The 23,362-nt window shown below is 34.5% G+C and overlaps 2 protein-coding genes across 6 annotated transcripts; both read right to left on the minus strand.

Annotated features, from left to right (window-relative positions):
• Positions 1-431: 431 nt before the first annotated feature.
• LOC113751387 (truncated transcription factor CAULIFLOWER A) lies at positions 432-5,553 on the minus strand. The gene is made up of 8 exons (XM_027295388.1): positions 5,367-5,553; positions 2,881-2,959; positions 2,598-2,662; positions 2,384-2,483; positions 2,226-2,267; positions 1,521-1,562; positions 1,113-1,228; positions 432-761 (listed from the first exon to the last, which is right to left on the minus strand). The coding sequence occupies exons 1-8, from the start codon at positions 5,549-5,551 to the stop codon at positions 662-664; spliced, it is 729 nt and encodes a 242-aa protein (XP_027151189.1). The 5' UTR covers positions 5,552-5,553; the 3' UTR covers positions 432-661.
• A 4,334-nt stretch (positions 5,554-9,887) lies between these two features.
• LOC113751388 (MADS-box protein 04g005320-like) lies at positions 9,888-16,017 on the minus strand. 5 transcript variants are annotated; one of them, XM_027295391.1, is made up of 9 exons: positions 15,864-16,009; positions 15,254-15,442; positions 12,053-12,131; positions 11,702-11,763; positions 11,202-11,301; positions 10,758-10,799; positions 10,644-10,685; positions 10,392-10,522; positions 9,888-10,202 (listed from the first exon to the last, which is right to left on the minus strand). In XM_027295391.1, exons 2-9 carry the CDS (start codon positions 15,436-15,438, stop codon positions 10,124-10,126), a joined length of 720 nt encoding a protein of 239 aa, XP_027151192.1. In that variant the 5' UTR covers positions 15,439-15,442; positions 15,864-16,009; the 3' UTR covers positions 9,888-10,123. The 5 variants fall into 5 exon arrangements, with proteins under 5 accessions (XP_027151192.1, XP_027151190.1, XP_027151193.1 ...); XM_027295389.1 differs by having other exon boundaries at positions 15,254-15,470; XM_027295392.1 differs by having other exon boundaries at positions 10,392-10,519; positions 15,254-15,470; positions 15,864-16,005.
• Positions 16,018-23,362: the final 7,345 nt, after the last annotated feature.

Raw genomic sequence — 23,362 nt, forward strand, 5'->3', positions numbered from 1 at the left:
TGCTAAAGTCAATTATAAATTGAGAGTCGAGATGCACAACTAGTAAGTGGTTAGATAGCAGTCTATGGTGGCGGGCTCAGTCGTAGCCATGACCGCTAGGGCAACGGGTAGTCACGTCTACCTGGGGATAGCTGGCAACTGATCTGATAGGCCGAGGTGATCCTCACCTCGGAACAACGACGGCGAGGATCTTCACGGAACAAACGAGCTTAGGTAGCCATCCCGGCAACGACGAGTCGAGATGGTACCCACAAACTCAATGTCCAATATGAACATCCAATTTAATCTAATGCTTAGTGGCCCTAATTAGTTAAGAATTCTAACTTGCAACAAGAAAGCATCCCATAAAAAAGAAGGAAAGAAAGAAAGAAACAATTGGAGGCTACAAACTTATACAGAACATTAATATTTATTTCCACAGCTCCAATAGTGTCATTTTTCCATCATTCTAAAAATGCTCAAGAACTACAGCTTTAGAGACAGCTGAAAAAGTTTCCAGATCGGGTTCACAAAATACACTTAGCGCAGATAACACCAGCAGATAGTCAAACATATTAGAAATTTCCAAGTTGGGTGCAAATTTTGGTTTCTCCGCCTTTATCGGTGTCAACGTATGCAGTTACAAGTACTAGCAAGTATAGCACCCAATTTTGCGCTTTGATCAGGCAGTAAAGCATCCAAGATGGCAGGGAAACAGCGAGTCTAGAGTAAGCTCAAGCTCATTCCTTCTCGCTTCTTGGGTTTCTTCTTCATAGTTGCCACTGTTTAAAGTATGACAAAAGCATTAATGCAATTGAAAATCCGCCAAAAAGCACCATATGTGCAAGACTGCAAGTTGCAACAGCAACAAATATGCAGAATGGACAAGTTAAACTTAAGCTAATTACGAAAGTGGCTTCTAATTCTAATGCGTCCAAAACCTCGCAGTTTGAGCTTTGTTGTGCAAATCGTCTGGGCACTTAATTCTGCATTTAAACTTTATACTTTGTGGATTCCTAATATAGTTAAAATAACATATGTGGTTGAACTTGCCCCTATAGATTTCCTTAGTTCTCCTCTCTTATCCACAATGTAAGATCTGACGCGCTAGGATCAAATGAAATTTGGATTACCTGACATTGATGCAAGGAGGGAGTGGTTCTGGAATCAGGTATGGAGTTGAACTCGGGCCTTGATTTTGCTGCTCCCACTGTGCCTGTTGTGCCATTAACTTCTCTTTCTCCTTTATCTATTAGAGAGAGGCCAAAGGAAGTTAAAGAAGCAAAATAACCTTGATTCGTAAATAAGCTAGCCAACATGGTGGACTGTGTGGCAAATGTAGTTCTGGTAAATAATGCAGGTGAACGGCATGAAAGAAGAGGTTAAAATAATCATTTTGTTCCCATTCTTGGGGTTATAATTTGTTCAAGAACAAGAGATATCCTATTTCAAAGACAGGGTTGCCCTCCCACGAGAAGAAATTATTCGAGTTAGGCTGAATGACTTGAGCACTAATTAATGATGATAATGTATTGACTAACCTTCTTTGCGAGCATGCTGTTTTGCTGTTGAATTGCTTTTTCCTGTCAAAGCAAACAAGGGGTAGCTGAATGAACATAGACTACAAAATGAAAAAACTGATCAAATTGTTTCTGAAAGGAACAAGTTTCAAGATCACTTGAAAAAGTTTTAGAGGTTTAGACACCCATGTTTATCTAGAAAGTTGCGGGGGTGGTTTACAACTTGATTAACCTTTGGCTCAGGGTTTAGCTTTTGATATATATATGTTCATGAACTAATGATGCTGCAAAGTTTGCAGATACCGTTGAGCATTTCCTTTTTTCCAGTCAAATGTCACACAACAGCTAAAATTTAAGAAAAATGAAACCAGAAACCCAGGCAATAGATACTACAGTGCTATAATAACAACTACCATATGAATATAGCTTCAGAAAACTCAGTTATCAGATGATGTAGGACTAGTTTTGGACTTTTGGGTACCTATTGTGCACCCGGAACTGTACTCGAGTAATGTAGTCCCAAAGTCATCAAAGAAGATGGTAGTCCATTTTTGTTGCTTAGGTGTTTGTGTGATTAATAAATGGTAGTCCACTTTTGTTGTTAAGGTGTTTGTGTGATTAATTGCAGGTATAACTTGGCAAGCTCAAGAGCAGTACATGATTATCACGATGAACAATTACACCTGAAGAGGGTTGAATGCAAGTTTACATCCTAAAGAAGCTGACCTTTCTCTGCAGCTCAGAGATTGACTCGTACATGAGTTGGTTCTGTCAGGAAACGGACATTTAAGGGTCAGGTAAACGAAGTAAATTACTAAAAAAAGTTGAGTACTTAGCCCACCATGGATGGAAATTTACAAAACACCTAGAACACAAGAGCTTACCTTTCTAGTTCGGATTTGTTTCAGAGCCGTGTCAAGCTGGTGCTCCAAATTCTGGAGGTCTTTCGAGCTCATTGCATCAAGGTCCTCACCCATGTAGTGCCTGATGGAGCAAGAAAGAAAACTTCAAATACTCAAAAGAAAGAAAGAAGAATCAACCTTTATACTTAACCAGTAGAATATATATGGAAGGCCACGTCCAGGCCATGTCTTTCACCTATGATTTCTTTGCAACAGCTCAATCTTGGCCTTGAGTTTGGTGTATTCCAGAGTCCAATCTCCCTGCACAATTCAAGCATGCATGCAACTCACGTAATTTTTTTGGGTTTTGGGAAATTCTCATGTCAAATGATCAATCAGAGATGGCTATATATATATATATACATCTCTGTGACTAGGCAACATGCATGAAATACCACAAAAAGAAAAAGCGTGACATGCATGATCATGCCGTTCTAGGATATATATATATATATATATATATATATATGTGTGTGTACCTCGGATTCTAGATCATTTGCAACTAATCGCCTTTCTGCATATGAATATCTTTCATATCGTTCCAGGATATTCTCCATGCTGTTGCATTAATTAGCACATTCAAGAAGTGAGTTTCAACGTAATACTACTGTATAATCTTTCAGAGTAATTATTTTATACCGAAATCGTAGGCATAAAATGTCACAATCTGTAACTTCATATTGACATGCAATAGCTTTGTGATGCTGAAATGCTTCATTAATCTTCACCACCAGACTTGTTATAGCTATTTGATAAACTATATATTCCTAAGTATTATAATACATGAAATTGGCGTTCACCCAATAACACTTTCGCATATTTGTATCTTCTTGATCCTCATCATAGAGACAATCATGAAAGTGCCAAACCAGTTTAGGTCATTCCTGTGTTTAATCAAGATTGGGGGTTGCTCTGTCCTTTATTCAAAATCATTGTCTCAACCCTTCTTAGAATTTTTTTTTTTTTTTTTTTTAAAATTTTGGGTCAAAAGCGGCAGGATTTCATTAGATATAAACAATAATTACGATTATCGACTGTGATAAAGACCAGTATTAGAGCCCCTACTGTGCCAAGCACATCGATAAACTATCTATCCACTTTATATATCATGTTTCAGCTTAGCAGCACAGTGGTAACCTACTACTGTGCCAGGCACTTCTTAGTACAATGGTTCAATTCGTTGTGTGTATTATTATCTTACATCATTATCATTCGTACTTCTCCCTTTCCGCCTCTTCTACTATTATTTACCTTTTGATTAAAAAAAGATGTTGACAATTCATATTCAAAGTCCTTTATTACCTGGAAATATTTTATTCTACTTAGCCATCATATGTCCTTGCAAAAAAATTGAAAGAAAACATACATAAGGTCAAAACATGACGTTATTTTATTCTAGTGATTAAGCAGATTTTTGGTGTCACATCTTCTGATCGGATCTTCATCATCTCGACTTCAAGAATTCAGCAAATTAAAAGTCTTTGTCTTTTTTTTTTTTTTAACTTTATATTTCTGGAAAGATGGGGGCCGGGGAGGGAGGGCTTGAATTTGAGTTTCTAATATGCTTTATTGCTGAGCTGCTGCAAAGTAAATTGTAATGCAAACGACTTAACAAGTAAACAGATTGAAATAGGATAAGCAATACTCATCTACGTAGGCAACATTTTTTATCCACATATTTCAAGTAAATTGCAGATTCATTTGAGTAAAAATTTACATGAAGGAAGGAAGGAAAACGTTAAAGTGCCAAGAAAGGATACATGAAGTCAAAATGTTCATGCAATTAATACTTTAGAATTAGCTAAAAGATGAGTTTGAAAATTAGAAAATCCAGGTCTGGGGTGACCTCATGTTCGCTAGACTATGCAGTAAAAGCATACTTGATCAGGATTGGCATAACACAAGTCTATTTCAAAAAAGCAAATTTGAGGGTGGGAAAAGAAGATGAGAGAAGCAGTAATAGTTCAACATAATCTTACCTGAAATAACAGAAGCAAAGATGTTTAGAATGTGATATCTTCTTTCCCTTTTATATCATTGCAGTAACAAAAATATTTTTACAGGTTAGATATGCTAGGGTAAAAAGCCTAAAAAATTGAAGAGATGATCATTGTCTATATTAAATGCCATAGATCGCGCGGGTTCCAATACAACAAGACGGAAATAAATATTGACAACAATGAAGATGTGCATGGTCTAGCTTAGAACTTTGGCGAAAAGGGAACTTAGATAACTGCAAAACACATATTGATAAATTCTTGATTTTATTGCCTTTTTCTCATCTTCTTTCCTGCTGATACATAGATGTCTAACGATATATAATTTCTTTCTCAAGTTGGGAAGTTTGCGAATTACTTTTCCTGTCAGTGCTAGCTGTGTAGTTAATGGATCTGATTTTAATTCGTGACATCTTGAATCAAGAATCTGAAATCCACTGCTAATATATTTTTTTGCAAGTACAAATTGAAGCTTTAAACTTGACATGGATAGCATTAAATCCTCCAAGTATAAACCACCAGCCTTTAACAAGATTAAATCTAGCTATCACTTGCAAACATGAAGTCCAGCTTAGACTTGGAGATTGTATTCTGACTGAACTAATTTTATCCAACTAAGACCCTGAAGATATTAGCATCAAGAAGGGTGCATGGTAAAGCCAGATGCTATGTAACATAGAGAAGATTATGCTGAAGGAAGACGGGATGGTACGCAACCGGTTCAAAACTTAGCAACCGTCATGGTTTTGACCTCATCAGAAAACAAAAGGATGCCAACACGATTTAAGAAGAGGGGGCAAAAGGAACAACAACAAGCCTTATTTAATGTTTTCTGAAAGAAGTTTTTTTTTTTAAAAAAAACCCTTTTGAACCTCTTTCTAAATGGGGGTGAAAATGAAGAATTCATTATTGCAACAAATTTTAGTCCATGAGATAACTTAGCAGATCAAAGGTACGTACGTAGATACCTAGAATCAGAAGAGTATTCAAAGAGCTTCCCTTTGTGAGAGAAGACGATCAAAGCCACTTCAGCATCACAAAGTACTGATATTTCATGAGCTTTCTTCAACAATCCAGCTCTTCTCTTTGAAAATGTCACTTGCCTGTTAATCTTGTTCTCTATTCTCTTCAACTGTACCTTTCCTCTCCCCATGATTTCTCCTCTCTCTCTTTTCTTCTCCCCAGAAAACAAACGACCCTCTTCACACAGGATCTAAAAAAGGAAACCCTCTAACTCCAATTTATCATCCCATGCCCCTAGATTCTAAAATCACGACACAACAAAAAAGGGGAATATAAATATATATATATATATATATATATCCTTTTATTGCTTCTTTATAATCTGCAGGTGTAAAGAGGGGGATATTTTAGGAAATCACTGGTGGGTTCTGTGGTGCTCCAACTTTCTTGTTGTCTCTATTTGGTGAAATATATTTTATGATAACATCTTGTCTGAAAAAGCATGTACAGATTTGTGATGAGATGTGAAACCATTACAGCTAAAGGGATCCTGGGGAAGTTAAAACCAGGTGGTTTTTAAGAATGTGCTGTCGAGCTAGGATTTGTTTAAGCTACTGTATATTCGTTGGAGTCTAGTGGATATGAAGTTCACAGGTTTTTAACCAAAATTTGGTACAATTAGAAGTGTACGGATCTGGAATTTGGGTAGATCAGTGTCATTTCTTTGAAACTGTTGACGGCCGCCATGGCCATGTGATGAAGGGACTGTTCTGAATTTGGCCCAGCAGATTTTTGGAAATGGGACTATTAATGTACGGTTTCAGTAATTGAATTAATTAAACATGCCAGGTTTGTTAATATTGCTGTACTATCAGCAAACAACTTTTTGTATAAATATATTATTTTTTTACATCATAAATACATTTTTAACTCTTTTGTTTGTATTTTTAATTACCTTACATATATCAAATTATAAAAAATACTATAATAATTATTCTAAATAATATTTTGAATAACACTCTATATGCAAACACAAGCAACTACCTCCAATACTATCTTCAAGCAATTAATGACCCAAATCTTGAAACTACCTCATTTTCTGCAAGAGTTTTATTTAGGGCACCGTACTGATTAGATTACATTTACCGTTGGAAATAGAATAAGAATTATCAACTCCTAAATTATTTTAAGAGTTTAAATTACTAAATGATATAACAAGATATAAGTGGATTAAAATCATGGGTACTGTATCCAAAAGGGACTATCACGTTATTCCCATTTTTCAAAGTTGTACAATAATCTTGAGCATGGAATTTTCTATTCTAGGATGAAAATGCTAACAACATCCTTACCCTTCATTTCAACAACAATATTTGAAACAATGGCAACTGATGATTGTCAAGGTATTTCAATCTATTATTTAATCTCGATTTTCAAGCATAAAATGAAGATAACGAGTTGATAGCACTACTACTCTAGTTATTTGTAGTTTAAGTTTGTCTACATGATTGTTATCTAACTCGATAAATTCAAAACTGAAAAAGTATTACCTATGCAGACATCTTTTTTTTTTTTTTGTAGATGTACAAAACTCAATTACTAAATGCACAAAATATTTTTGATATGCCTCCATTATTAAGGAGTGATAACTGCTCGTGCCTTAAATTTTAGTATAGTTGGATTTATCCTTCCTATATTAATATATAGTGTATATATTAGCGGGTTGTACATATTATATGTGCAAAATTGAAGTTCAAATTCAAATTATAATGTGACATACATCCTGACTCGCTAGTGAATACTATAATGAAAGAAATTCTAATTCCGTTCAAGTGATTGTGCTCATAGCTGAAATCATTAAAAAAATAATAAAGGAAAGACAAAAATAAAAACATGTTATAAGCTAGGTTTTTTTTTTCTACCAAAATATTTAATCTAAAAAACTTTTTGTCTATCTTAAAACACTCTCTAATTTTTTTGATTTTTTTTATAAGCCCATTTTGTGGAATTCACCTCGAAGAATATACGTAGAATCATCCTCTCATCACTTTCTCTACCTCAGCTGAGCGATGCTTCGCTCAAGGTAACGTATTCTCCACATTAATTTAGTCATGACTTTAGGAAAAGCACTTCCAAATATTCTCCAACGGGACAAGCAAACATTTTCTACCACAGCGGTAAACTTATTGGGTATTATTCCTTTCCAACGGCCTCGAAAGTTGGCATTCCTATTCCATCTCATTCATCCTGCCCGCCTCTCTACTCGGTCTACCCTGAAAAGGTCGGACAGAACATTGAGCGCCTGTGCAATTGGAGTCATTGGACCAATATGCAATAGGGATAATTACTGAAAACTTCCTTGAGATTTTTTATGGTATCTTTGTTTAGATTTTAGTTTTTCAAGAAAAAAGTTTTATTTTTTTTAAATACATTTCTCAATTACTTTTTTACTTTATACACACAGGCACATATATATATATATATATATATATATATCAAATTGTTACGATAAATTTTTCTATAAAAACTCTAAAAAATAGCAATCCAAATGAATATTTTCAAAACTTAAAAAAAATCACTGATTTTTTTTCTACTTATAACCTTGTGTAATATATTGCTTACCATTTCCAGTGTATAAAATTGAAAAAATCATTTTTGGAAAAGGAGACAATTATTCCAAAGTAGCTCTTCAAATTATTTTTACTAGTTTTATGTATCCTGTATAATCTTAAATATTTCTTCTTATCTAGACCAATAACACGAAAATTGTAGAGGGTCTCCCAACCCCCGTTAACAATTTGTAAATTTTTACTGAAGAACCCACTTCAACACGTTTTCAAATTAAGGGGTTAAAGTGGTTTGTTATTTCAATTAAGAGATTATAAGAAATGGCAAAGTGGTTTGTTACAATCCAGAGAATCTCTATGTTTTGGAACCTCAATCTTAGTCACTGAAACACTAAAAAACGCGAAATAATGATATGTCCAATATAGTGGAAAAGATCATTCAAACACCTATTCGTCCAACTAACCGAATTGGTAAAACTATTTAAGACGAAAGATGAAAATTACTGAATCGAGGATAGAGTATTATTTAAAATATTATTTGGAATAATTACTGTAACACTTTTTGTGATGTGATGTGATGTATGTGAGATAAAAAGGTGATTAGAAATATAAAAAAGTAAATTGAAAAATATATTTATGATGCAAGCGAAATATTATCTTATCAGTTCTCTTTTTTTTCTTTTGTTTCCTCATTTTAATTTTGCCTCCTCAATTATTCGCCTTCTGTACCATTTTGTGCAGTGCAGTGCAGTACTATATCTTGTCGTTATAGTTGACATTCACTGTTTATGAACAGTGACTATTTGGTGTTTGTGTCCTTTGATGTGAACAGCTTAATCAGTACACGCTTTAAATTTTGTACTGCTTCGCTTTGAGAACCTTTGACGTTATTTACTTCGTCATGTTTTACTTTGCAATAGATGCCTTCGGATGAAATAGTTTTGGATAAAAAATTGGATTTTTATTTAATTTTATTCTATTCTAAATACTACTACTTGTTAAATAAGAACTTGATATAAATAAGGCAGGCATAGAACAAATTATCTCTTTTATTTTTTTGCTGCAGACAATAATTTATTCTTAAGCCCTCCTCTTACTACATTTCACCACATAAGATTAATTTGGAATATCCCTCAAAAAAAAAAAAAAAAAAGAGTGAGAGGAGAGAGAAGCAAGTTCCACAGCTCTGCAAAGCTGGGCCTCTCTTTCTGCTAAATGTTTGCCGGATCTAAAATTGGAAAGATTCGAACCAAGATGGTACCAGATGCCTATTTGCTTTTCTTTCTTCCTCCCTTTTTTTTTGTTTAATTATTAGAGAGCAATGTAATTTTTGTCCTCTCATCTTTTTATTTTTTATTTTTTTACGTGTTAGTGGAATGACTCGAATCCAAGACCTCTGCTGTGGTTTGACGTGAGTTTTGTTTTCATATTTTAGTCTTTCTTTTGTCCCAAATATCTTACTTTAGTTCTAACTGCATCCTCTGTATATGGCATGTCTCCTATTAACGAAAGCATCAACTTACTCATTTTTATTACTTTAAAAAGGTAATGACAACCACTATTTTATAGTATGTGTTCTATGCAATTTCATCCCACAATAATTGTCTTACAAAAAGTAGAAAAGTCTATTTCGGATTGCAGTGATTTTGCTAAAAAAAAAAAAAATTAAAAAAGAGTACTTCTATCAGACGAACACTTTCTTTTTCCATTTTTTAACTACCAATAGAGAGAGAGAGAGAGATAAAACATTTGAAAAAAAAAAAAAAGGAATTATAGCTACTAAATGTTCCCCTAGTCCCTACAAAAGGGCTGGCCTGATTGCACATTTTGTTTTGCGTCATACAATAATATTTGTCCAAGCAAATTTCAGTTCAATAAAGATAGCCACTCCCCACCACAAGATTATAGATCCCATCTTATTACATTCCAAGTCTTCGGGGAAAAAAAAAAAGAAAAAGAAAAAGAAAGAAAGACATTCCATGTCTTTATCCTTGAAAACTGTAGAGTTGGCAATATGTTAATGCTGCTATGGTACGTACATTACTCCAACAGGATCCACTTATGCCTGTTGGCCCAAGAACATAATTTATTTTTATCTTCCCATTTCAATGGAAAATACAGCAAAATTAGGAACCTGTGTACCACACGTATTTGTTGGCCTTCCAATTCAAATTGTGTTTAATTGCTACATATTCTCAAAGCATCCATCCTGGTAGGATTCCACTGGGATTTTGTGTTGGCTCTGCCTCAGCATCGGCTACCACCATGTTGTAGCTGCAATGGAGAAGTACATGAATATATGCAAAAACTTATAATCTACTGATCAACTTTCCCCTTCGCAGACCAAAAATTATCCTAAAGAGTTTAACAAAAGTAGTTTTTTCTTTTCCCCACATAACAAGTCACATGCATGCAAAGCAAGAATAAATCTCCCAAGTTTTTTATGGAACAATAGCAACATACTTCATGATGGAGCTGTTGCATTCAAGGGGCTGGAAGAATCCCTCCGGATGAATTGTCTGAGATCTATGTCGTAAATTATGCTCCTCTGAGTCCCATGATAACTGATATGCTGCAGTGGTTTCTTCTAACTGCTATGATCGATGATTTTCATGCACATTCTTAGATGATTGTATTAGCAATAACTAATGCGAAATATCATGAGCATCAAAACTTTAAAAATATAGCCCAAATTTAATAGAAATTTTAGGCTACCTTGTTCCTCAAGGCCTTGTTTACTTCCATCAGTGATCTTTCCTGGGCAATCAAATAGTTGGCTTGGTCAGTAAAACGTTAAACAGCTGATTGGCAAGGTTAATAATACGTTACCTTTTGCTGAAGATCTGAGAGTTGATCCAGCATATGCTGAGTCTGCAACATTTTAGAGCCACTAATTAGACATGATATCTTTTTTTTTTTTGTGGAAAGCAATACTCACTGAAAGTGACAATATATAAGCTTGAGCAGCAAAATAGATCGATGGCGCGCATTACACTTAGACATGAAGATAAAAAGATAATCCAATCTTACAAGTGACCTTATCTATTAATCTCCCAAAGAATAATGCTTCACTTAAATGGGAAAAGAATAGTTTAACATGCAACGAGCTAGCTGCAACTTTGACCTTATAATATGAAAATGCAATAACTAATTAGCACATTTTTGTCGTGTCATGTAGAAGTATCTTTCACTAGCTAGTTTTAAGTCATTAAACTTCATTCAGCGAGTTGGAGGGCGCGTTTTCATCATCAAATTAAAGAGTTGCATATATACCTTTGTCGACCTAATTTGCCGCAAAGATGCATCAAGCTGACGCTCGAGCTGATCGAGCTGCTTTGCACCCAGCTGAGCCAAGTCTTCCCCCAGAAGATGCCTAAATGAAGACAAATAGCAGCAGCATCAGCGAAAAATTACCATAGGAATTGTCCAAAGAGCTAAAGCAGTACAAGTTAAAGCTTAGAAGTTAGAACACCAAAATTCTCGGTGACATCCAGGTACAATCAGGCGATGAGGACACAGAGATCGATGTGCTTGCTGCACTAATCGTACGTATAATTCTTCCAGCATTTGGTGTGAGGTCCCATCTCTGGGCTCGACGTGCGTGATGGATCCATGAAACACTAGATAGTAATTAATCTCAGGCTACAAGTCAAGCTACTCAAGATTCTAATGACTTGCTCTCATTGCTTTATGCCTACAGACAACTTAATTAATCATTTTAAGTGCATTAGTCAGAGAATCATTTGCAAGCCTGTTGTTGAAGTTCTTGTTACCTCTGAGATTGTTGTAATACCTCCACTCTTGCTTTAAGCTTCAGATACTCCTGGTAGTCACTCTGTTTCAGGAAAACCATAGTCAATTTAAGGGATCAAGAAAACAGTCACTCAGGTGCAAACTTATGCTGTAGTGATGGATTTATTAATACGCACACAAAGACTTGTTTAGGACTTTGGAGAAAAAGGGATCTTTTTGGCCCTCTACCTCTAGGGAGGGTTAGCCACTAGGTCATGAAAAAACGCACGTGATATCTTTCCAACTTGTGCCCATTGTTGGAGGGGCTAAATCTAATATATATGTCCCTGGTTAAGGGAAGGAGTCCTATAGTGCATTAACAACAAAGTTACCTGTGGATCCTTGGAGGATTGGTTCATTCCAGCATCAGCATAGCTGCATCTGTGATACCTCTCCAGCGTTTTGGACATACTACAGGAGAATTAGGAAAAGTGAAGTTAACACCAGGAGTACTAAAAGTTTCAATTTTTCCTCATCTTATGGTAGGACCAAGATGAGGAAATGGCTGCACTTAAATGAAATTCATGAGGTTTTGATTTGGTGCAAGTGTGTCGGGTTAAATATACTTGTTTGTTATAATGTTTGATATGCATTCATATAACTTTATTGTACTTTTCGACAACATTTGATATATATATATACAAAATTCGAACTTTTATACACGAAAAGGATGAAATCCGTACGTGTAACAAATAGTAATATAAGTATCACCAAACCAAAACATGTACCCTATGCAATAACTATACACTAAGGAAGGACACATTACACAACCGTAACTACCCATATTCAGAAGCACAGAACTTTTCAGTTCAGCTTCTTTTTTGAAGGTAAACAACATTTGCTAACATGTCCGTTTGCGTATAAGGGTTCAAAAGTAGTCATTTAGTACAATCCATGGACAGAAAATAATATTAAAATAGTTAAAAAAAAAAGAAAATATTAGAAGGAAGAAGGAAAATAAAATATAGTCGAAGTGATCGCGGGGGAAACATGATTGAGGGTTAAATTGTGATGATGATCACCCTTGAGAGGAAATTGGAATTGCATTAATTTGGTGGTTGAACTTCACTTCATATAGCTAGGTAATTTCATACAAAGCTAATTAATTTAATTAGTGGGGATCAGATTTTATCCAAAGAGTCTCTAGGGTTAACATGTATTGCTATGTCCAATTGTCCACAACAATTCCTATTCTACCGCCACAAACAATGGCTAAAGTAACTTCTCTCAATAATATCATGGGGCTTTAATTCACATCAAAAGTCTGTTTCAAAATTTTAACTCATCTTTTACTTTGCAAAAGGGATTGATCACCAAAAACTATAAAAGATATGACTTGATCACAGAATGCAGAAGACTCCACTTTACTGTCCAGCACATTCAAATAAAACCATCATCAAAAGTGTGTTTCAAATTTTTAACTTGTCTTTACTCTCTTTTTTTTTTTTTTTTTCCTTTTGAGGTGCTAACTTATTATCTTTACTTTGCATAAAGTAAGTATTCACCAAACTTGGGATATCAAATTGCCAAACCACCTATATAAGATATCATTTGATCACAGAATGTAGAAAGTTTTACTTTACAATCCTGGATTTTCAAATAAACTAACTCCAGATCAAGTATATAAGAAGCTTTAAGATTTTTTTTTTTTTGCCTACACCAGAACAATTTGAACATGGAAATGGAAGAATATAAGAGGCATATATGTGTGATTAGTATCTAGTGTCACAATAAGAGGGGAAAAGTACATCCTCTTAAAATATGGATAATCTTGCTAAAGGACATTATTGTTGTTTCTTCAAGAGAGAGTAACTATTAACCAACACATTTGACTTTCAGTTGTCAAAGAAAATTGATGTCACCCGTAGTAATTTAAGATTGATAGTCAAAATAGATCTTGATTTTCACGAGTTCTTTCTCAAGCTAATTTTCACTAGCTAGTTACTACTCATAAAGAACCAAGTATCGAAAGCCTAGATAATAGGAACGCACAATATCATATCAGTCATTACATTTCTAAGTCTATGAATGACAAACGTAATTGCGCTAAGACGTACTAAGTTGAATTTACCATAGTGCATGGAGATGTGAAACGATTCATGAATGATTTATTTAGGATGTAACAATAAGTATTCAAGAATTTAGACCCTTGCCTTGAATGTGCTTAAAGAAAACACCTATATTCTGAATCAGGATTAATGGGTAAAGGGACTAAGTCAAAAATGAAAGCAAACAGTATAAAGTTCATAGTTGAACAACACATAATATGAAAATACCATATAAAGTGATTGCAACTCAAGCAGATTACTAGACGAAGGAAATTAAAATGAACAACTTTATGTTCGACTGTGTGGATTAACTAATAACATGATACTATACGTTTGAGTGAAAACGCTTTATGTTGATCATATGCAAGGAATAAAAGGCACACCTCTAGCAGAATGACACGTTTGATTGATGTGAATTAAATGCAGACAACCAAGGAATTGCAGCTTTGGAAAAAGCAACTCGATTCATGGCCAACAAAAACAACATTTCTTCCTGAAAAGTTTTTATTTTTATTTTTTTGGGGTTTGAAGAGCTGCATGATCAGAACATAATATCGATGATTGAGTATTCCGATGAAAGGAAGAAACCACAAGACCACATATGCATAAAACTAAGTGTGAATCTTATGATGGTGACACAAGAAATTTATCAAATATGAAGGCAGTCGTAGCAAGAGAAAGCAATAATTTCAACATGGTTGTTCTCAGTGCTCAAGCAACACATGTTATAACTCCATTCGAACTCATGAACATGATACCTAAATCTATGCACAAAGCACCACAAACTTGCAGCTTTGCAGCCAAAAAGCAAGCCTGAGTATTGTCTGGATGCATCCCAATGCAATGAAGAAAATGATATGCACATCAATTCTTGAGTTGGTAAAGTTCAACCAGAAGTAGGTTCATCATGCAGTGATTTATTTTCCTAATCAGATGATCCGCGCTACTAATATTATGACAACGATCTATGCTTTTCTATATCATATTTGGGCAAATTCTCGATTGATCTTGTCATCGGCCTGTTGGTGGGGCGACTTTATCAACAATTTGAGTTAAAAATCAAGATTTTAACTTGCATCAGCTGGCACCTGGATTTCTTAAGAGTATCCCTTTAAGTACACTGACAAAATATTTCATAAACTCCCAGTTCCAGACTAGATCTCAAACCTGATTATGGGATGTCAAAATTCAGATCCAGAAATCACGATAACTGTAAAGCAACAAACTGCACTCTAGCGGCATATCAAATTGTGATAACTTGTCCGCACAAATCTAGTACTAAAAAATGCACTCAAACTACTCTCTCCACCGTCACCACCACCACCAACAACCCCACCCCCCACCCCCCCCACAACACAAAAGAAAAAATTAATGAAGGCAATTCCCTTGCTTGATTTCGCACAAGTTCAAGCCAGATAATCACACAACATAGTACAAAAAACACACACATACATGGTGTGAGTGTATGTGGAAATTACAAGTTACCTAGAGCTGCTGCAGAACTCATAGAGTTTGCCACGATTGGAGAATACGATGAGAGCAACCTCAGCATCACATAGGATGGAGAGTTCATAGGCCTTCTTCAGCAGACCATTCCTTCTTTTTGCAAAGGTTACCTGTCTATTTATCTTGTTCTCTATTCTCTTCAGCTCCACTTTACCCCTTCCCATTATCCTGTTTTGTGTTAATTTATGTAACGTATCTGTAACACCGTATCAAAAACCAACAGATAATACTCAGAAAAGAATTACAATCCTTTTTTTCTTCACAAAAAAAGTGTTATGGTTCTATCAAAATCTTAACAAAAACAAGCAAACATGTAACAAAATGCCACCAAGATTGGATTTTTATGGGGAAATAAGGAAAACCACATATATATGGACAAGTACACTGCCAAACCGGTTGTCTCTTTTTCTCTTTTAGGGCAGGAAGAGTTACTCTTTTCTGGGATAGGTCTCATACAGCTATTATGTTTCTTGCTGCTAGTAAGAGGGGAAAAGAAAAGTATTTTTCTATATGTTCCATACATCTATGAGTCTATAGACTGTATAATTCATACGTAGATAGACATAGATGGTAAAAGAGAGTTAGGTACTTTTGTTATCGCAGTTGGCTTTAGAAGCTTGCTTATGGAATGTGGAAGTTGGAACTGATGCTTTCCTGGCAATGAAGATAAGAGTCCCAGAGAGGAACCACGAAAACAAAAGAAAAAATCTGCCCTATAAGAGAAACACAGTACTTGTACTGTTATGTCATTCTTATAGATTTCTTGATTTGTTTTCCTTGTGTATCATACTTCAGCTTGAATGTTACCTCTCGACTCTTGTAGTCAAATTGAAAATCATGGTCCTGTAAGAAAGAAAGTTATGGACTCCTAATAAATGTTTGGAGGATATTTCTAGATATGCGGTACTTCAAGGTATAAAAATTTTCGATATCTGTTTTTCTCAATTTTATGATAGATTCTTCACACTCATGTTTTCAGACATTGAACTTTTTCCGGAACAATATCTCTACCTAAACTAAAAAGGATCCATGTTGAGTTTTAGACCACAATTTTTTTTATTTTTATTTTGGAGAGATGGAAATGGAAATTGTAATTAAAAAGGCAATTAGAAAAAAAGATTAAATTACATCTTCAATACTAACTTGAACCCTGATCAGTTGAAAATGAGTACTTCAATGTCTTGATTAACATATTTTGGTATTACACATCCTTTAATATCTTTTGTTGGGCAACCAACAAGAAAAATGCCGAAGATTTACATACATTATGGTTCTACTAGCATCGTTACAGATAATCTTTTTCAACTTCGATTACTTCTATGAATAGTTTTTTTCCCCATTTCTGTGTCTCTCTATTGGATATGGATTACTTATAATATGTATATGTATATATATTTTAGCGCATGTTTTTCAATTATTTTATCTCATATATATGACATTATTAGAAAATGTTACTGTCAATAACACAAATAAATAAAATTTCGAATCCAAAATCGGAGCATTTTTTTTCTTTTCAATATTGTACTGCTGGACCTTCCCTCATTCCTTTTATTGGATAAAATGACGAGAATCGGGGTTTAACGAGTTTAAATACATAACGTGAAGTCATTGCCCTTTTTCAGTAGTTCGAGAAATACATTGAAAGTATTTGGATTATATATTATATTCACCTTATTTATATGCACTGACTTTCTTATATTATCAATACATTTTTCAATCATATCTTTATCTCACATACATCACATCAAAAGAGTGTTACAGTATTTTTTCACAAAATTATCTCAAATAATTTACTATCCAAACTTACAACTCGATTGGAACAATAAGCAGCTCTACTAGATTCAGGGTTCTTCCGAACGCAAATACAAGAAAAGGTCGTTCTTTATACCGATGTGGACAAGATCCTTTTTATCATTATTTCCTATCCAACAAATACACAAAGTAAGTATTTTTAGTTTTTACCAAAATTAAATGTCTTTTTCCTTTTTATTTTTTTTGTTCGGATGAAATTTTGTTCCGTGGTTTATGCCTTTCTTGAGGATGCGTGTGGACGATATTGCAGCGTGCTTACTACAAAAAATTGACGGGTGGACGTCAACCTCCAACCTTAAAAGTTTAAAACTGTCAATCATTTTTCGCAGGAGACGTGTCGAACATTGAATGGGGCATCCCCGAGTTCCAACCCCAGTCAGAGTACTTTTCTTCTCTTGGACGGTTATGCCCCTGGATGATCCACTTATTGCTGAATCAGGATTCCAACATCTTTTTATTTATTTAGTAGTACAACAATAGCAAACTTTTTTCAATGAATGGGTTTCCGCGGAGAGATGAATAAAAAGATGGAGTACTAATAATGGAGTACTTTTGTTCTCATCCAACCGATTAAATACATGCACATATGAAACTTTGTCTGACAAGGTTTGGTTAAGGGTCTAAAATACCTATAAGTTCAAATTTGAAAATTTGTCGTTGGAAAAAATGGAAAATTTTTTGAAACATTCTTCACATTTTGTCAAATGAATTTTTTCATTTTTCACTTTTAAAATAGTAACTTTATGTTTCTTACAAAATCAAGTCGATAAAATTTAATTCCAACCTAGGTTTTTGACTGCTTTTTACTCTGAATTCATCAAGTCCATTTGCTTTTTACACCCTTATAAAATCAAATCGATAAAATTTAGTCCCAATCTAAGTTTTCGACTGCTTTTCACCCTGAATTCATTATGTGACATAAGTAAAAAGGTTAGTTTCAATTTGTAGTTAAACAAATGACACAATTTATTTTAACCTCTAAAAAATGAGGATCTGACCTGAACTGTATTCATCTGTTCCTCTAAATAAATAGGATCTAATCCAATTCACATTCATTTTTTGCCACTAAATAAGTGAAATCTTACCTTTTTATACTTAAAAAAAAATGTAAGTCACATAGTGATTTCAGGATAAAAAGTGATCTAAAACTTGGACTAGGGCTAAATTTTGCTAATTTGAATTTGTAAGGGACATAAAGTTAACATTTTAAAAATGAAGGATAAAAAAATTTACTTGTCGAATTGTGAAGGATATTTTGAACGATTTTCCTTGAAAAAACTAATCAAGCAAAAGATCAAATAATGAAAGGTCTTCCAATAAACATCAAGACAAAAACAACAAAACGTGGTACATCAATGCCTGGGTCATTTGTGTTCTGTGGGCACCTTTTAAGTTTTCATGCTGATAACGGCAGTAAACTACTTGCTATAAAAGGAAAAATAATAAACAAAGGTGTATACGACTCTAAAATTACAAAATAAGAAGTGGGTCTGACGTAATATGTTGCAAAAATTTAGATTTATGGGTCGAGTGATTACGTTAAATTTTTTTTTTCAATGTTTCCATTCTCTTTTTTAAGTATGCTAATATGAGGGGTGAGTGATGATATATATATTTTTACTGTACCTTTAGGGCACAAAATAGGAAAGAAACCGCTATTGATGGATTATCATCTGGTTACAGATACAGATGCTAGATACAGATGCTGTAAACTTGCCCGACCTTCTCATCTTTTTGCAATGTTTATTTGCTAATTAAAACTTGTCTTGCAAATACTACTTGTCAAACGTAAATGCTATTAAAATGATGTCAAACCTAATTAAGCACTTGTCAAATCCAACCTTTCCCTAAGTACGTACTTGTGAAACCCATATTTGCTTTTGTAACCCTGTTACAGTACTCCCACAACCTAGCTACATGTGAAAGGGCCTTTCAGATATTCCTTCTTAACATCATCACTTAATAGTTAATAGAGGCTCAGTTAGGCTTTCTGATAGTTCTTTAATCAGCTAATATACTCTTGTTCGTTGAGCAATTCCACAGATTAGCACGGCTTCTTTCTCACTAAATGCCAGATTTGATAGTTGAATAGGACAAGGCTGTTAATAATATAATGTTATTGCATGTAATAGAATTGGTCCGACATCCTGAGAGTTAGGTAATGGTATGCCATTATCTCTTTTTTCTATGAATAATTGTGAATATGACAGGATGTATGTAGCTAGGCAATCAAATATGTTTTTGACTCTCAAGTTTATGCTATATTGCTGGCAGAATGACAGGATGGTGAGAATGGAAATGACGGGACGCAGTGAGAATGATGTAGGAAGGAGGGTTCCTCTTTGAATTACAATCTTGTGAAAGAAGGCTACATACATCAATTCTGTCAATTTGTTATGACAAATGAAAATGAAATAACTAGTAGGGAGATTAGTCATGTAGGTACAAGTTACTTGGTTCGATTCTGTCACTTTCAGTTGCTATCCTTTTTTCGTTTTCTTTTTCTTGTAAGGTTTGAATCTCCTTTTGAATAATTAAAAAAAAAGAAGAAGTTAAAAGAGCTAAATTGTTTTAATGGCATTTCTCGAAAAGGGTTTTAAAAAATCTTCGATATACTGAAAGAGGATTTTTACTCCTAGTTAAATCAAATAAATGGTAATCGAAATATTTTATGAGATTTAAGAAAATGGTATCATTAGTGAAGACCATGCTAAAAAAAAAAGGTTATAGTTTTAGTGTGGTGTGGGAAATATAAAAGAATATTGACTTTGGAACATATTAGAGCTAGATAGGGGTTCAATTCCTATTTGTCAAAAAATTCAGAGACTTGTGTGGTCGGAAAGACTCACTTTCAACCTCATATAAGTCCGGTTGGGGGTTCGTCTTCCTCCTATAACATATGAGTAGAGTAAATTGATGATGTCAGATTATAAAAAAAAAAATCAATAATTTTTTTTTCTGACAATTTACAAGCGAGTAAACGTGTGTGTATGAGGTAAGAAGATGAGAAATGAGAATTCTGATCAGCTAGTTATTCAGAGAAGCAACAATGTTAAGCAAGAAGCAACTAAATTCACCCCACGAGGGAATACCAAAAGGGTAGCTGACTTTTGGCACTCCCCATGGAACTTAACTACAACTCACACACAAAAAAAAAAAGTTATTCAGAGAAGCAAGAATAAGGAAAATTAGTAATCAATTTAGTCCTATTCAACAAGAGGCGTCTTAGCTCCTGAATTGGTTAGAGCATCTTTGCTCGGGCCATTTCTACTCCTGGCCCAAGAAACTACAAAGTCGTTTTTTCAAAACCCAGACTTGTTTTTAATCATCTCGACCGAGTTTGGACTTAGCCACTCTGGGCTGCCAATGATAATTTCATGCACACTTCCACTGAACATCCTCAACAAATAGGAGTTAATTAGTAGATGCTATTCCATTCTTATTCTTGAATGTGGCAAGTGAAAACTTTTTAATTTCAGTCCTTGCTATTTTGGTGTCACTTGCGTGATATTAGTAAAAGGAAAAAATTGTGGGATTATAAAAAAAAAAAAAAAAAAAAGCAGCCACAGAAATTGAGAATGCAAATTCTGTCTAGCTAAATGAAACCTAAATAACTAGTATTAACTATCCATTGGAACTAGACGTCTTTCTTGAATAAATATCCAGGATGCATTGAGACTCCAAGTTCAATGTTGATGATCAAAATTGTAATCAAGGGATAAAAGCTATGATAGCAGTAATTTTAATTGGAAAGTAGCATAAAAACAGCAAGAACTTGTTACTGTACTTTTTCTTTAGTACAGTAAGACTAAGTCAGTCAGTAGAATAAAGTTACCATATGCATGACTCCTTAATTTACAGACATTTTGCCATAAGTTCATAACTTTTGGAACAGATTAGTCTTGCAGTAACATTGGTGCTTTGATTGTTCCCTGACATACTCTTAACTAACAAGAAAGGGGGAGGGATGGATTGGGTGTACGGGGAGAAGGGAGCGTAAGTGAGAAGTATCTGGGATTCGAATTAAAAAGAATGTTAAAAAAAATTAAAAAGCAAAAGAAATGACCAGTGTTAGATACGTTGGGAAGTGTTAAAAAATTCATGAAGTACATATCCTTTCTACCTGGCAAATTTTGGTTTTGCTTTTTGATCAGATAATGACAGTCATGGCACTGACTTTGAAAAAAATATCTAAATTAATCTTTTGCTATCCTATCTTCAAACAAGACTCCAGCCTAGCGCTAAAGACTAGATCAAAGGGAATGAATATTTGTTTCCGAGAAAAAATAAAAATAAAAATAAAAAAAAAGAGCTCACAATTCAGGAAAGTTGGTGTCTGCTTTGCAGTTGATTTTAATGTCCATGCAGAACAGGCTAAGGGGCTGGTTTTGTCCATGTTAAAGCAAAGAATAGACCGTCATGATAGCCTCTTCTATTCTCTAAATGCAGTGTTCTCAGAAAGCTAAGAGACAAGCAATGTCCTTTCTACAGATAAGGTCGGGGCGTTTTCCTTTCTCCCTTTTTTATTTTTGCTTCCTTTCTTGCTGGTCTAGAATGATATATAACGTCAATAGCAGGAGATAAAACATTATTGTGTTTTCTAATCAATGGACCTTCATTGGAACTCACTAGGGACTAGTCCATGATGGGATGAGAAAATTCTCTCGTGGGATGAAGCACTATGTATGAAGCTTATATGGCCACGTCGTGAGGAACTTGCTTGATGTAGTTTTAATGGCCAAAAAGACTGATCTTATCACAAATAAAATCACTCTTTTTGGTGTCACCTTTTTGCTTTGATTTTGCAAGTCCAGAGAGGCACATCCCCACGGAGGTGTCCGACGCTTCTGATTTTTCTATTGTGTGATTGTGATTGCAGTCTCTCGTTCATGCATTTGTTTGTCCAAGCACTATGCATTCATAGTAGCAGTCCTGTCTTCTTCCTAGGGGATCATTGGATCAGTTCTGATAAGCCCTCAGGTCTCGCACCATTAATGGAATTTTGCGACACAGAGTGAGGATGGGAGACAGATCTAAGATTAGTGTCCAATGTGTGCTTCGTCAATTGGAACACTGGGGACCAAACCTGTCGTCCATCCTCTATTGTCAAAATCTGTTTTGAAACTTTAGTTTTTCTTTTACTTTGGAAATTTTTTTGCTGGAAAAAAGTTAATAATAGGCAAAAGAATTAAAGAACAGATACTGGAAAAGTGCTAGCTAGGTCTACGAGTAAACGCACAAAGGATCTGATCCAGTGGCGGAGCTAGGAATTAACTTTGGGAGGGGCGAGTCCATAGCAATGAAAGTAAAATATATTTACAAAAAAAATAACGTGAACATATATACCACAAGATTAGAAACAACCTTATATAGAATGAAAATTACTCATACGCTTCACATATACAAAAATATCATTATATTTACAAATCTATTTGACTGTGTGGGACATATGAAATTGTGCACGACGACTTTTAATTTTATCAAAGTCATCAATGATTGAATTTATATCAAAAGTTCTAGCAATTTCTTTCTCAATATACATTATCATAAAGTTAGCAAGAAAGTCTTCCTCCATTCTAGAACGCAAACAAGTCTTGATGATTTTCATAGCAGAAAATGCACGCTCTGTTGTAGCTGTTGAAACAGGAAGAGTCAAAATAAGACGAATCAATCTATCAATAAGAGTATAGCACATTGATTTTCTTGTCTTTGTTAACACTTGGCACAACTCCTGAAGTGATGACAAATTTTGAAACTGAGAATTACAGGAAAACTCAATCTGGAAAAGCTCTAATTGAGTTCTTAAGTGTAACTTCTCTTGATATGTGAAGTCAGCTGAATAAAACTTGTTTGCAAGTTGACAAATTTGTTCAATATTAAAAGCCTGAAATTATCTTTGGGGTGCAATGCTGAACTAAGAATAAGCAACTCTATTACATCTTCCTTAAACATATTCTTCATTTCAAGTATTTGAGAATCAACCGTTGCCAAAAACACATCAATCCTGTAGTGATGCTCCATGGTAATTGAATCATTTTGTTTTCGAATTCTTCCTCGACCTGCTTTATAAATGACATTCATATCAGGCATCTCTATATTTCGTGCATCACAAAATGTCTTTACATTGGTGAACAATTCATTCCATCCATTATCTCTGTAACTTTGAAGTCGATCCATTATCTCCGTACCTCATCCCTTTGATGCTCTAGATATTCCCAAATGGATTTTCGTTTTCCAGGATCACGTTCTATGAATGAAATATCAAACTCTAATGAT

The sequence above is a fragment of the Coffea eugenioides genome, chromosome 11, assembly GCF_003713205.1.
Source record: "Coffea eugenioides isolate CCC68of chromosome 11, Ceug_1.0, whole genome shotgun sequence".
Lineage (NCBI taxonomy): Eukaryota > Viridiplantae > Streptophyta > Magnoliopsida > Gentianales > Rubiaceae > Coffea > Coffea eugenioides.